Here is an 11608-nt window from a genome sequence, read left to right on the forward strand (position 1 = left end):
GTGGGTGGGATTCTGCTCAGGGCTCCGCCACCGTGGCTGCATTGAAGGCAGGCACGAAGCTCACCAGACCTCCGGAGCCCGTCTGAGCTGAGTGGCAGGACAAGGCGGGAGGGGGTTTAAGTCTCTCCAGGCTGGACCCCACAATCCTCTTGGTGGGAAAGGAGGCTTGAGGGAAAAGCAAAAGGGGATCACTGAATGAGGGGAGGGACTCAACCTCCTCCTCTCCACTGGGGCCCAGATGGATTCCTCTAATCCAAGGAGCCTCGTATTCTGCACTTATTTCCCCTAGAAGCGGAAGGCTCCGCCCGACCATGGCCTGGAGTGTACATGTTACAGCCCCATTATTGTGTGGGAGGTAGTCTGAATACGAACCGAGGTGGTGTGCTGAGAGGCAGGGCTTGCAAATCTAGCCACCGGGGGATGGGTTCATGCCTTCCATGACTGTCCACGGGCTTCTCCCCTTCCACACTGTGTCGACCATGGCCCATGCCCCCCGGGGCAGTGACTGGCTGGAGTTCTTCCCCCACCAGAACTTGCCTAGATGTCTCAAGTGGTAAAAACCCAAGCTGGAGAGTCCCCGACACACATCTTTCCCCAGACACCAGTCTACTGTGTTGTCCCTGCAGAAACAACCACCTATGTCAGGGCTAAAGCCTTGGCCTGAGGAATGAAGCCAACCCTCTCAGGCAAGGGGTTCGATGTCGATGGGGTATGTCCCCACCACTGTGGGTAAATAGAGATGTAAACAGAGATGTTTACATCTCTGAGGCCCATGATTGGCCCTCCACGTACGTGATGGTCTCACCCCGTCCCGGCAGTGAGACACAGTGAGAGTATGTGGGAAGGCGGTACCGAGCCTGACCAGCTGTCCCAGGGTAGTCCCTCTTTCTGGCTTTCCACCTGCACTGTTCCCACCCTGCCTGTGTCTCCCTTACCTCAAGTCATGGCACCTTCCCATGGGAGCTCCCTGCTTCCTAGATGAAACATCAACCAGCGACTCTGAGGCATTATCACTGCACCCACACACGGGAGTGCTGATACATCCCATTCATCCTGCGGAGGATTGGGAGCCTACTGTGGCACCTCCAGCATTCTGAGAGCCCGACACCCATCGCTGTGTTTGGCGACGTCCCATTTGTCCCACTCTGCACTCTCCTAGGTGTTAGAATTGAACAACACCTCTTGTCAAAGGTAGATCCCAGCCCTGCTTTTGCGCATTTGATCCTTCATGGATCCTTCATCACTGCTTCCACTCCGTGAATCAGCCCTTTCTTGCTCAAGGAAGAGCACCCCCAATTAATTTGACTCCCAAGCGGGTGCATGCAGGGGCATGCTCATGCAGGCGCGCGCGCGCGCGTGTGCGCACACACACACACACACACACACACACACACACACACACACACACTAACCTTGAGTGGTATCTGCATTTCTATTGTCTTTGTCTAATCAACACCCAGTCTCTTGGCGATGGGAGCAGGGAGAACCTACACACACCTCCTCACTGGAATCGGAATCTGCTCCTGAATCTGGGGCCCACCCAGTCCAGGATTCCGGCTGAAGGTAGCGGGCGATCCCAACTGTCAGGGAGGGTGAAGGCAGAATAGGGAGCTCAAGGAAATCTCGTGTGACCTCGAGAGGCAGTCTGGAAGACTGAGCAGGGACATGGAAATATCACATGAATAAAAACCTGTGAACTTGGGGGTGGTGAAATGATATTTCACGGGGACCATCCAAGAACAGCCAGGCCTAGCATCGACACTTGCCCTGGAAAGCAGCTGCCATTTTCAAATCAAGGGTATGGAGCTGACAGGCTGCTGAAGGGACTGTTGGCTGCCCATAGGACGCCAAGGATGTGGAAGTCGCCTTCCGTGTGTCTCCCGGCCCACAGTTACTACCTGGTTGGCCCGCAGGCACCAGAACAGATCCAGTGCCCCCACCTCCAACCAAGAGTCTACCCTGCCCTTTTCTTCCGCACTCCATGTATCTTCCCTTTAGCTCAACTTCCCACCAGGATGTGGCTTCTGCCTCCACCTGGCTACTAAAACTAAGGAGGAGACCTGACTGGATTTGGTAACTGAGGCTCAAAGGTGAGGGCTAAGAGGAACTGAGGATGCCACGCAGGTTACTGGCCCAGATGACTTGACCGTGTGCGTGGTGGCACCAGAGGGACATAATACCTCCAGAAAGAGGACTGGGCTCTGTCGTGTTCCTCAACAGCATGGAAATAACCGTGCAGGAAAGGCCATCCACGTGAAACCACTGGAAGAGCAAGGATGCTCATGATGGAAAGGATGGTGGCAGGGCAGAACCAGGACAGTGAACCACAGGAGGAAAGGTGAGAGAGACAGGGGTTCGGGAAGGAGGCCATCAGTTCCTGCTGAAGGAGAGGGAGAATAGCACTGAAGAAGGGGACCTGTGAGAACCCAAAGTAGGAGGAGAAGAGGAGGGACCATGAGCAGGGTGTGTAGGAGAAAGGCAGGAAATGCTCCTGTGGCGGAGCAGGGCCCTCACAGCACCTAGACCCAAGCACTATGGTGACTGCAGGGCTGCTGCTCAGAGGCCGGTCCAGGCGCCCTGCAGGGAGAGGCCCCACCACAGAGCGTCAGTGGAACTGCTCTTCCAGCTCCAGGGAACAGAGCAACACCTGGCACACACCAACACTCCCCACAATCACAGAGAGGGCAGACCAAACACCACAGAATATGAGAACGACTTTATTTCAAACTGCTTTGAACTACGTTGGGAAGGGGGCAAATGCAGTGGAAGAGAGGAAGTCCTGGCTGAAGAGGATACGGAGGGAACCCGCTTGGCTGCAGCTCTGGAGCTCCAAAGTTGGCAGCTGTTCATCTTGTAGGAAGATGCTGGCTCCAACCTGTGAAACAGAGCAGGCTCAGGGACGGGCCCCCAGCCAGGGCCAGCCCACAGCCCTCCTAAGCTACCGGGACTGTGGGAAGGGGCATGGTATGTGCAACACTCACTTCAAAGGTCCTGGAACTTATCAGTGAAGGACTGCATGGCCGCTGAAACAGAGAGGCAGAACCGGGCACTCCAGACCCAGGGAAACAGAAACCCATCCCCTGCCCCCATGGGGAATCACCTAGCCCTGCAACCAGATACCCCACCAGCCCTGGGACTGACTCACCCACCCGTCACCTGAATTAAATGTGGAAATGCCTTCTAAGGAGGAAAGTGGTTCTCAGGTGCTGGGCCATCCCAGTACCGTTCAGAATGTGTTCCAAAGACAGATAAGCCAGCCAACAAGCAAAAACCGTATAAGCCATACCAGGCAGCAGTTAAAGGGAAAACACATGAGGTGTCTCTAACTGTTGTAAGAGAAGGAGAGTTCTGGGACTCGTGGACAAAGTATACACAGAGTTCAGTGACACATTGCTGTCTGTGCACACCCCTAGCTGGAAAGGCACAGGAAGGCTCCAGGGCCAAGCCTGCTTGGTTCTCTTCCTCAAAGGAAAGTCAGTCCCAGTGATGCCGCCTGTACCTGCAGCCCATCCCCACCCCCGACACCTGCAGAAAGACACCGCTGTCCATCCCTGCCCCAGCCAGGGCTCTGTCATACCTAGTTGGTCTCTAAGGTCCTCAATTTCCCTCTGCAGCTGGATGCACTAGCCCAAGAGACACCGGAGGAAGAGAAATGGTTAGTCAATTCTGGCCTCCTCTCTCCCTGTCCTCCCTCTCTCCCCCAGCCCTGACAGCCCCCATAGCCTGCAGCCCAGTGGCGAGGTGGGTTGGCATGAATCCCTCAATGTAAAAGAGGCACCCTCTCTCTGTGGGGTGCAGAAGGTGGTGATGGGGCGGGGCGGGGGGACACAGATATCAGTTTAACCTGGACACGGATCCCACCATCTAGTGTGGACTTGGATTTCTAGGAACCACACAAAGCATTACCCGAGGACAGCCCGGGGCTCCCGGGGGCTGCTGCTGCCTTTCTGGTCTTGGAGGATGGACAGGTGGCTGCTGGTCACCTGAAAGAGAATACAAATTCCAGCTTCCAAGCTTCCCAGTGAGGTGGAAAAGGCCTAGAAGGGTCTAAAGTGAGGCACCATCACCCTCTGCTGGCAACACGTTGCCCCTGCTCTGCCCAGCAACTCCAACCATTCCTCTGGGACTGTCTTCCCTGTTCCCCAGTGTGAGCCCATTTGCACCTATGGCCCCCTAGCGTTGTGACTCCGGGTTGGATGCCAGCAGTGGGGCAGCCACAGCCAGGCCCTGGGAGGGCCAGTGTGGCTGAGCAGGACTTAACAGAAAAGGGCTCAATGCCGCTGAAAGTCTCCTTCCAGAGTTGGAGTTTGGGGCACTGCTCCAAATTGCCCCCCACCACACAAACCCCACTCATAGAGGAGGATGTGGCTTAAAGCCAGCCCCATCGACACCCCATTTCCCGTGGGGCACCTGCCTGGGTGGGCAGGGAAGAATGGGAACAAGACTCAGCCCCTAGAAGCGACAGAGCCAGAGGTTTCCCTCCCGACCCCTCTCTCCTCCACCCTTATTAAGCCCGCAAGACTCACCGGACGGTGCATGGCGTCTGGGCAGGAGGCCTCCCAAGCTGTAGGCAGAGGGCTCTGAAGTTCCCAGAACTTGGGGAGCTCTGATGTTGGGGTTGCGACTGCTGAGTTCTCCACGATGCACGGATAGGCAAGGCAGCCCTGGCCTGTGTGTGGGAAGCTAAAACAGAAATTTCTGAGTCGGGCTGGTGGTGGGGGCAGGCGGTGAGTACATGTGGGGAGGGGTTGTGGTAAGGTGGAGACTCCGGAGCCTAATCTCATTAGCACTTTCTCCCTCAGTCAGCCCCTTGCCAGGAGGCAGAGCCCAGCCAGGGAAAACACTGGGGATACTGAGATAGCCCGGGCTACCTTCCAGGTGGCTCGGGCAACAGCTAAGTAAGGAGGAGTCAGGAAGTTGATGAGCCTAGATGCCCCAGGTTTGTGGCCCACACTTTAGGGGATCACCCCAACCTCACCAGCTGCTGGCCCTGCCTTCCATCCCAGCTCCTCTCTGGGGGAAGAGGCAGGACCCCTGCAGAGTGTCCGGAGGTATGTCCGTCACACACCAAGCGCTCCCTTTAACGTGTGCCCCTACAACAAAGACCCTTATTGGGCATTCTAGTATCCCTGGGCTCCCGATGACAACCCTCAAGCAAGGGATAGAGGGGGCATGGCTAAACAGGTGTGTGCTGGAAGAGAGGAGGTATGGTGGGAGACAGAGGAGGAAGAGGATAAAGAGGGAGAGGGGAGTGAGAAGGGCCTACTCACTTGGGCCCTTGGGACCTCATCTCTATTTGGGTCATTATCTTCTCTGGCCACAACCTGGGACTCCCTGGTCTTCCTTCCTGCAGGTTTCTTCCCAGGGCTGCTGTGCTTAGGCTTTTGTCATTTCTTGGAGATCCCCTGGGGCCGCACACCAGACAAGGGCTGGGAGGTGGCCGGCTCCGGGGGAGCGGCTGAGAGTCTCTCTCCGCAGGCAGGAAAGGATCTTCCCAGGGCCAGCTGAGAGGCACCCCCTAGGGACTTCTTCTCCTGGGCCATCTTCCTCCTTGAAGGGCCCCGGGGCACGGCCCCTGCAGTGGCAACTCCTGAGCAGCTGGGCCTGGCCTCCACCTTTCCCAAGGACCTGCTCTGCATTTTCTTCTGGGGAGAGTCCTCCAGCTCTCCCACAGCCGGCCTCTCCACGACTGGAGTGAGTCCGCGGGGAGCAGAGGTCAGGAAACCGCCCGGCACGGGCAGGTAACTCTCCTTGCAGTGGAAGCCTGTGTGTCTGGATGTGTCTGCTGCCTTCTTGCGGCTGCCGGACTTGGCTTGGCTTCCTTCTTTGTGGCGAATGCCCATCCTCATCAGTGGTAAGTCACTGGTCTCATCGGAAGAATCAGAGTCGTGGGTAGACATCCTGGTGGGGCCTTTTGCAGAAGGCTGCTGGGGATCCGCTTGGAAGCTCCATCTGCTCTTCGAGCCCCTTTCTGGGTTCTTCCAGGCCCGGCCTGGCCCAGGACCACTGAGGTGGAGATGACCGGCAGAGGCCTGCTGCCATTCTCCAGGGCTGGGGCTCAGCGCGCCACTCCCACTGGGATCGCTCTCAGGCTCGAAGCTGAAGCCCTCAGGATCTGTGAACCTGCTCTGGCCCTTGCCGCTGCGCGGTGCCCCCAAATTGAGGCCTCGGCCATGGCCGTGGCCCTGTGGGGCTCTGGGGCTGACCGTGCCGGTGCCAGCCTGCTCGCCACCCTCCAGGTCGAAACTGGCCCCCCAAACGGACACCTCGTCGGGAGAGCTCATGGCGCCAGTTCACGCAGCCTGGCCTATGGGGAGACGGTCATGCTGGTAATGGCGGGAGGGGAGAGCCAAGCCCAGCCAAGCGGGCCACGGGACAGGAACAGCGACGCCTTCAGGACCCTGCTGCCCTCACAGCAGGCAGAAGTACTAAGTGTCCCAGACAGCGCGTGGCTTCCGCGCGCCTTCGACCCAGGTGTCGAGCCTTCTCATTGGTCCCCCCTCCACCAACCAGTGCACCCTTTGTTGGGTGACGCCTCTGGGCTTCAACCAATCGGGACACAGGCTCTTGGTTTGCCCCGACGCCCGTCATTTGGGTGGATGCGCTCTGGTCGGGTCTTGGGGCCAGGGTGCGCTGGAGCTCTCAATCCATCTCTTTTCTTGCTGTCTTGCTCCCTCCCTACTTTTTAATGATAGCTCCTCTGTGTGTCTGGTGCTTCTCGTGCATCAGGACATTTATTCTCCCAAGCTTATGAGCTGGGGGCAGCTCTCCCCTTGACCTCTGCCTTACAATGGGACACTGGTGCTCAGAGATGTGGCTGTCATTGGAAAGTAGGTGCCTGGCCAGAGGCAGCAGGACAGGAAGAAAGAGGTGGATGGACAGCTCCAGTGGGCCCTGGCCCCAAGACCCGACCCAAGTACACCCACCCGGTCAAAAGACGGGCGTTGGGGCAATCCAAGAGTCTGCTTCCCGATTGGGTAAAGCCCGGAAGCCTCGCCCAACAAGGGGTGCGCTGGTTGGTGATGGGCAGACCAATGAGAAGGCGTGGAACAATGAGAAGGCAGGACACAGGCCTTGAGGGAGCCCGTAAGCCTGGCGCTGTCAGCGACATCTCGTGAGCTGACTGTGGTGAGGGTGGCGGTGTCCCAAAGGACTCGCTGTTCCTGTGGCCCCAGAACACCACCCTTTGTTGCTCTTTCAATTCGCTCTCAGGCTCAAAGCTGAGAGCGTCCCCCTCGGCTGGGCTTGGCTGGGCTCGGCTCTCCTCTCCCACTGTTACCAGGACGACCGTCTCCCCACAGCCTGGGCTGTCTGGACTGGCGGGCGCCATGAGCTCCACAGATGAAGTGTCCGTTTGCGGGGCTGGTTTCGGCCCGGAGGGTGACAAGCAGGCCGGGGCCCACACCGCCAGCCCCGGAGCCCCACAGGGCCACAGCCACGGCCGAGGCCTCGATCTGGGGGGGCAGCGCAGTGGTGAGGGCAAGGGGAAGAGCGGGTTCACAGATCCTGAGGGCTTCAGTTTCGAGCCCGAGACCGAATTGATAGAGCAGGGAAGGGTGGTACTCTGGGGCCAGAAAGGCCGGCCTGGCACCCCGGTCGACGACCAAGGGGACGGTGTGGACTACTCTTTCTACCTGGCTGATGAGCCAGCCACCATCATGCCGCCGTCCAGCGTCCAGGGACACCCGTCCCCAGAAGGCGCCGCTGCCAAAGGGTCCACTGACATCTGGGCGGACCTGGAGGTTGGTCCCAGTGGGAGAGGCGCGCTGAACCCCTGCCCTGGAGAATGGCAGCGGTCCTCCGGTGGCCCTCTCCACCTCAGTGTTCCTGGGCCAGGACCGGCCTGGGAGAACCCAGAAAGGGCCTTGAAGAGCAGATTGAGCATCCAAGTGGATCCCCAGCAGCCCTCTGCGGAAGGCCCCGCTGGGCTGAATACTGACGACTCTGATTCCACAGATGAGAGCAGCGACTTACCGGTGATTAGGGTGATCATTAGCACCAAAGAAGGAAGCCAGGCCAAGCCCGGAAGCCCCAAGAAGCCAGCAGGCACTTGCAGACGCCCCAGTTTCCACCGCAGGGAGAGTTACCTTCAGGCTCAGGGACCTCACCTGACCTCTCCTCCCCGCAGACTCACCCCAGTAGTGGAGAGGCCGGCCATGGGAGAGCCGGATGCGCCTTCCTTGAAGAAAATGCAGAGCATGGTGTGGGGAAAGGTGGGGGTCAGGCCCAGGTGCTCAGGAGCTGCCGTTAGAGGGCCCCTACCCCGGGGCCCTCCGGGAAGGAAGGTGACCCAGGAGAAGAAATCCCTAGAGGGTGCGCCAAAACCGGCCCTGCGGGGAGCCTTTCCTGCCTGGGGGCAGAGACACTCAGCAGTTCCACCTGATCCGGCCAGCTTCCCGCCAGTCTCTGGTGTGGGGCTCCTGGGGAAGTCCACGAGACCCAAGGAGCCCAAGCACAGCAGCCCTGGGAAGAAACCTGCAGGAAGGAAAGCCAGGGAGTCCCAGGCTGCTACCAGAGAAGATAATGACCAAAATAGAGATGACGTCCCAAGGGCCCAAGTGAGTAGGTTCTCTTTGCTGCACTCCTCTTTCTTCTCCTCCCTCTCCTCCTCTTTCTCTTCTGTCTCCCCCTACTCACCTCTCTTCCAGTACACACCTGTTTATCCATTCCACCTCTATCCCTTGCTCGAGGGTTGTCATCGGGAGCCCAGGGACACTAGGATGCCCGATTGGAGTCCTCCTCATAGGGGCACACATTAAAGGGAGCACTTTGTGTGTGCCAGGCCTGGCTCTGGACAGTGCAGTTGTTCTGCCTCCTCCCCGAGAGAGGAGCTGGGATGGAAGGCAGGTCTGGCAGCTGGTTTGGATCACGGGACTCCTTAATGTGTGGGGCGCAAAGCTTGGGCGTGTAGACTCATCAGCTTCCCAATTCCTCCTTCCCTAGTTGTTAAGCAAGCCCTCCTGTCTTGGGGCTGACTGAGGGAGAAAGTGCTAATGAGATTAGTCTGGAGTGTCCACCTTAACACAGCCCCTCCCCATGTGTACTCACCACCAGCCCGACTCAGAAATTTCTGTTTTAGCTTCCCACACAGAAGCCAGAGCTGATTTCCCTGTCTGTGCGTCGTGGAGAATACAGCAGTGGTGACCCCAACATCAGAGCTCCCCAAGTACTAGGAACCTCACAGCCCTCGGCCTTTACCTTGAGACGCCTAGTGCCCAGATGCCATGCACCCTCCAGTGAGTCTTGCGGGTTTGATAGGGGTGGAGGGGAGAGGGGTCGGGAAGGAAACCTCTGTCTCTGTCGCTTATGGGGGCTTAGCCGTGCTCCCAGGTTTCCCTGCCCACGCAGGCAGGTGTCCCACGGGAAATGGGGTGTTGATGGGGCTGGCTTTAAGTCACATCGTCCTCTCTGAGTGGGGTTTGTGTGGTGGGGGGCGATTTGGAGCAGTGCCCCAAATTCCAACTCTGGAAGAAGACTTTTGGTGGTACGGAGTCCTTTTCTGTTAAGTCCTGCTCAGCCACACTGGCCCTCCCAGGGCCTGACTGTGGCTGCCCCACTACTGGCGTCCAACCCGGAGTCACAATGCTAGGGGGCCGCGGGTGCACATGGGCTCATACAGGAGAACAAGGAAGACAGTCCCAGAGGGAGGGTTGGAGTTGCTGGGCAGAGCAGGGGCAACGTGTTGCCAGCAGAGGGTGATGGTGCTTCACTTTAGACCCTTCTAGGTCTCTTCCACCTCACTGGGAGGCTTGGAAGCTGGATTTTGTGTTTTCTTTCAGGTGACCAGCAGCCACTTGTCCATCCCCCAAGACCAGAAAGGCAGCAGCAGCCCCCGGGAGCCCCGGGCTGCCCTTGGGTAATGCTGTGTGTGACTCTTAGAAATTGAGGTCCATGCTAGATGGTGGGATCCATGTCCAGGTTAAACTGATTTAGGTGTCCCCCCCAATCCCCTCTGCCTACCATAACCCATGCAGAGTGGGTGCCTCTTTTCCATTGAGGGTTTTGTGCCAATCTACCTCACCACTGGGCTGCGGACTATGGGGGCTGTAAGGACTGGGGGAGAGATGGAGAACGGGGAGAGAGGAGGCCAGAATTGACTAACCATTTATCTTCCACCGGTGTCTCCTGGGCTAGTGCATCCTGCTGCAGATGGAAATTGATGACCTTAGAGACCAGCTAGGTATGATGGAGCCCTGGCTGGGGCAGGGATGGACAGCGGTGTCTTTCTGCAGGTGCTGGGGATGGGGGTGGACTGCAGGTACAGGCGGTGTCACTGGGACTGACTTTCCTCTGGGGAAGAGAATCAAGCAGGCCTGGCCCTGGAGCCTTCTGTGCCTTTCCAGCTAAGGGTGTGCACAGACGGCAGTGTGTCATCCGAACTCCGTGTACACTTTGTCCACGAGTCCCAGAGATCTTCTCTTAGGACGGTTAGAGATACCTCATGTATTTTCCTTTAACTGCTGCCTGATACGGCTTATATGGTTTTTGCCTGCTGGCTGGCTTATCTGTCTTTGGAACACGTTCTGAACGGTTTTGGGATGGCCCAACACCTGAGAACTACTTTCCTGCTTAGAAGGCATTTCCACATTTAATTCAGGTGACGGGTGGGTGAGTCAGTCCCAGGGCTGGTGGGGTTTCTGGTTGCAGGTCTAGGTGATTCTCCACGGGGGCAGGGGGTGGGTTTCTGTTTCCCTGGGTCTGGAGTGCCCGGTTCTGCCTTTCTGTTTCAGCGGCCATGCAGTTCCTCACTGACAAGTTCCAGGACCTTTGAAGTGAGTGTTGCACACACCATGCCCCTTCCCACAGTCCCGGCAGCTTAGGAGGGCTGTGGACTGGCCCTGGCTGGGGGCCTGTCCCTGAGCCTGCTCTGTTTCACAGGTTGGAGCCAGCATCTTCCTACAAGATGAGCAACTGCTACCTTTGGAGCTCCAGAGCTGCAGCCAAGCGGGTTCCCTCCATACCCTCTTCAGCCAGGGTTTCTACTCTTCCGCTGCATTTGCTCCCTCCCAACGCAGTTCAAAGCAGTTTGAAATAAAGTCGTTCTCATATTCTGTGGTCTGTGGTCTACCCTCTCTGCAATTGTTGGGAGTGTTGGGGGGTGTGGGGTGTTGGTCCGTTCTCTGGCACTTGAAGAACAGTTCCCCTGGCTCTCTGTGGTGGGGCCTCTCCCTGTAGGGCGCCTGGGCCGGCCTCTGAGCAGCAGCCCTGCAGTCACCATAGTGCCTGGGTCTAGGTGCTGTGGGGGCCCTGCCCCGCCACAGGAGCATTTTCTGCCTTTTCCCAACACACCCTGCTCATGTTCCTTCCTCGTCTCCTCCTACTTTGGGGTCTCACATTTCCCGTTGTTCAGCGCTACTCTCCCTCACCCTCAGGAGGAGCTGAGTGCCTCCTTTCAGAACCCCAGTCTCTCTTGCCTTTCCTCCTGCAGTTCACTGTCACGGTTCTGCCATGTTACTGTCCTCTCCATCATGAGCATCCTTGCTCTCCCTGTGGCTTGATGCTGGTCACCTCTCCTGCATGGTTATTTCTATGCTGTTGAGGAGCACGACGGAGCTCATCCTCCCACTCAAGGGCCCAGTCCTCTTTCTGGAGCCATTATGTCCCTCCA

General features: G+C 57.9%; 2 protein-coding genes across 2 annotated transcripts; one reads left to right on the forward strand and one right to left on the reverse strand.

Moving 5' to 3' along the window:
• Window positions 1-2982: 2982 nt before the first annotated feature.
• Window positions 2983-6284, reverse strand: LOC104664909 (uncharacterized protein CXorf49-like). Its single transcript, XM_030934590.1, is given in 5 exon segments — window positions 2983-3023; window positions 3578-3623; window positions 3907-3983; window positions 4527-4683; window positions 5271-6284. Coding segments are annotated over 5 exon segments (1335 nt in total).
• A 947-nt stretch (window positions 6285-7231) lies between these two features.
• LOC104664907 (uncharacterized protein CXorf49) lies at window positions 7232-11048 on the forward strand. Its single transcript, XM_010366590.2, has 6 exons — window positions 7232-8558; window positions 9080-9236; window positions 9780-9856; window positions 10135-10180; window positions 10731-10772; window positions 10879-11048. Exons 1-5 carry the CDS (start codon window positions 7329-7331, stop codon window positions 10769-10771), a joined length of 1551 nt encoding a protein of 516 aa, XP_010364892.1. The 5' UTR covers window positions 7232-7328; the 3' UTR covers window position 10772; window positions 10879-11048.
• The last annotated feature ends 560 nt before the right edge of the window (window positions 11049-11608 follow it).

Source organism: Rhinopithecus roxellana, chromosome 7 (assembly GCF_007565055.1).
Source record: "Rhinopithecus roxellana isolate Shanxi Qingling chromosome 7, ASM756505v1, whole genome shotgun sequence".
Taxonomy (NCBI): Eukaryota; Metazoa; Chordata; class Mammalia; order Primates; family Cercopithecidae; genus Rhinopithecus; species Rhinopithecus roxellana.

What these genes read in the sequence shown, in the direction of transcription:
- LOC104664907 (XM_010366590.2), top strand. Translation starts at nt 7,329, where the DNA reads ATGAGCTCCACAGATGAAGTGTCCGTTTGCGGGGCTGGTTTCGGCCCG. An exon ending in CAGATGCCATGCACCCTCCA is followed by an intron (nt 9,237 to 9,779) that starts GTGAGTCTTGCG and finishes GTTTTCTTTCAG; the next exon opens with GTGACCAGCAGCCACTTGTC. An exon ending in GAGCCCCGGGCTGCCCTTGG is followed by an intron (nt 9,857 to 10,134) that starts GTAATGCTGTGT and finishes CTCCTGGGCTAG; the next exon opens with TGCATCCTGCTGCAGATGGA.